General features: G+C 34.0%; 1 protein-coding gene and 1 long non-coding RNA gene across 2 annotated transcripts in view; one reads left to right on the forward strand and one right to left on the reverse strand.

Annotated features, from left to right (window-relative positions):
• LOC111089818 lies at nucleotides 1-1706 on the forward strand. The gene is made up of 2 exons (XR_002613993.1): nucleotides 1-95; nucleotides 1268-1706. It is a non-coding gene; the product is annotated as an uncharacterized LOC111089818 (long non-coding RNA).
• LOC106474637 overlaps nucleotides 1393-1975 on the reverse strand; it is a 37106-nt gene continuing 36523 nt past the window's right edge. The window contains exon 12 of the mRNA XM_013935327.2: nucleotides 1393-1535. Coding sequence (XP_013790781.1) covers nucleotides 1425-1535 — 111 coding nt within the window. The 3' untranslated portion in view covers nucleotides 1393-1424. The remainder of the gene's footprint in view (nucleotides 1536-1975) is intronic.

Raw genomic sequence — 1975 nt, forward strand, 5'->3', positions numbered from 1 at the left:
CTAACGCAAAACATCGACTTGCACAGTACATAAGAAGAATCACACATCATTTACGAATTAATTTACATGAAACCGAATATTTCCGTTGATTTCTGGTATGTCATTTATATTTACTGGATCCTTGGTCATCTTATTAACACATCTTAATCTTCAGTTAAAAGTATTAAGTTAAAGAATATCAAAAGTTTAAACAAATTTCTTTACAGTAATCTCATTAATTAAACAGCAAAACTATTGTAAAGTCTGGAAAAATCAACATGTGGACATTTTAAAAAAACAGGCTTTCATATTTTTTCTTGTAGAATACTACATTTTCAGGATTTATTTTCGTACGATAGATACATATATATACATAAATTATTGTGTTTGTATTAAGAATTTTTCTCTCTTCGCCACAATGAAGACATTTGCATCTTCTGTTTGTCAAAGACAGCTTCTACCATCATCTCTGTAAGGAGAACAATTTCTTCTCTGTATTAATATAGTTTTTGCTATCATCTCCGTGATAAATTCTTCCTTTTCTATATTCCCTGTACGTAGGGTGTAAGACAACCGTTCAGCTCTATAGGTGGGGTATACCTCAGCAGAAAGAAATATTCCGTTTCTATATCCCTGGTATCTATGATATAAGAGATTCTTTCTTATCTATAGGTGGGGTATACCTCAGCAGAAAGAAATATTCCTTTCCTATATCACTGGTATCTATGATATAAGAGATTCTTTCTTATCTATAAGTGGGGTATATCTCATTAGAAACAAACTTCCGTTTCTATATCCCTAGTATCTATGATATAAGAGATTCTTTCTTATCTATAGGTGGGGTATATCTCGTTAGAAACAAACTTCCTTTTCTATATCACTGGTATCTATGATATAAGAGATTCTTTCTTATCTATAAGTGGGGTATATCTCATTAGAAACAAACTTCCGTTTCTATATCCCTAGTATCTATGATATAAGAGATTCTTTCTTATCTATAGGTGGGGTATATCTCGTTAGAAACAAACTTCCGTTTCTATATCCCTAGTATCTATGATATAAGAGATTCTTTCTTATCTATAGGTGGGGTATATCTCGTTAGAAAAGAATCGTACTATATTTCTTGTACACGGTGTATAAGACATTCAGTTCTTTCTGTGTGAAGAAGTAAAAGACATGTTATTTACTAAGTTAAAAGTGCTTATTCTTTACTAAAGTTCCTTTCCTTAAGAGAAGATAATGGGGTTTTATTGATAGGGTGTACCTAATCTTTCTCTCTCTCTGTCAGCATGATACATCCAGGTATTTAGCAGAATAAAGCACCTCAGAGCCACCTACAGAAATTCACAGTTATTATGCCCCCTGAGTTGAGATACACTATGTAGCCTCTCTATATAGCATACTTCTAGAAAAACAATAATAAGACTTCCAAATGCTCGGAAGAGTCACGCCTGGAATTCTAACTTGGAAGAGTTTCGGGATAAGGATCTGGATCTTGAAGGTTGTCTAAGATGACATCGAAGCTGGTAGTATGCTTTCTCCAAATGGATCAGTTCCTGTTACGAAGAACCAGAATAAATCTGTTAGGATTCTGTATTTTTTACAGCCTGTCCTTAGTTTATTCGGAAAACGTTAATATTATCAAAGCTTGGAGAGTGGTATTGTATTAACTTTCTCTCTTTATAGAGGTATAACATGGGTTCTCAAATAAATTCAATGTTACTCAAGACTCGAGAGATAAATTAGCCGGAAGAAGACTGAATGGGTACGTTATAAGTAAGCAGGGTATCATAACCCAAGCACCAACAATAAGCAGGATATCCTAACCCAAACACCAGCAGTAAGCAGGGTATAATAACCCAAACACCAAGAGTAAGCAGGGTATCATAACCAAAACACCAGCAGTAAGCAGTGTATAATAACCAAAACATCAACAGTAATCAGGGTACCATAATCCAAACACCAGCAGTAAGCAGGGTATCATACAAATACATAA

Source organism: Limulus polyphemus, unplaced genomic scaffold (assembly GCF_000517525.1).
Source record: "Limulus polyphemus unplaced genomic scaffold, Limulus_polyphemus-2.1.2 Scaffold7464, whole genome shotgun sequence".
Taxonomy (NCBI): Eukaryota; Metazoa; Arthropoda; class Merostomata; order Xiphosura; family Limulidae; genus Limulus; species Limulus polyphemus.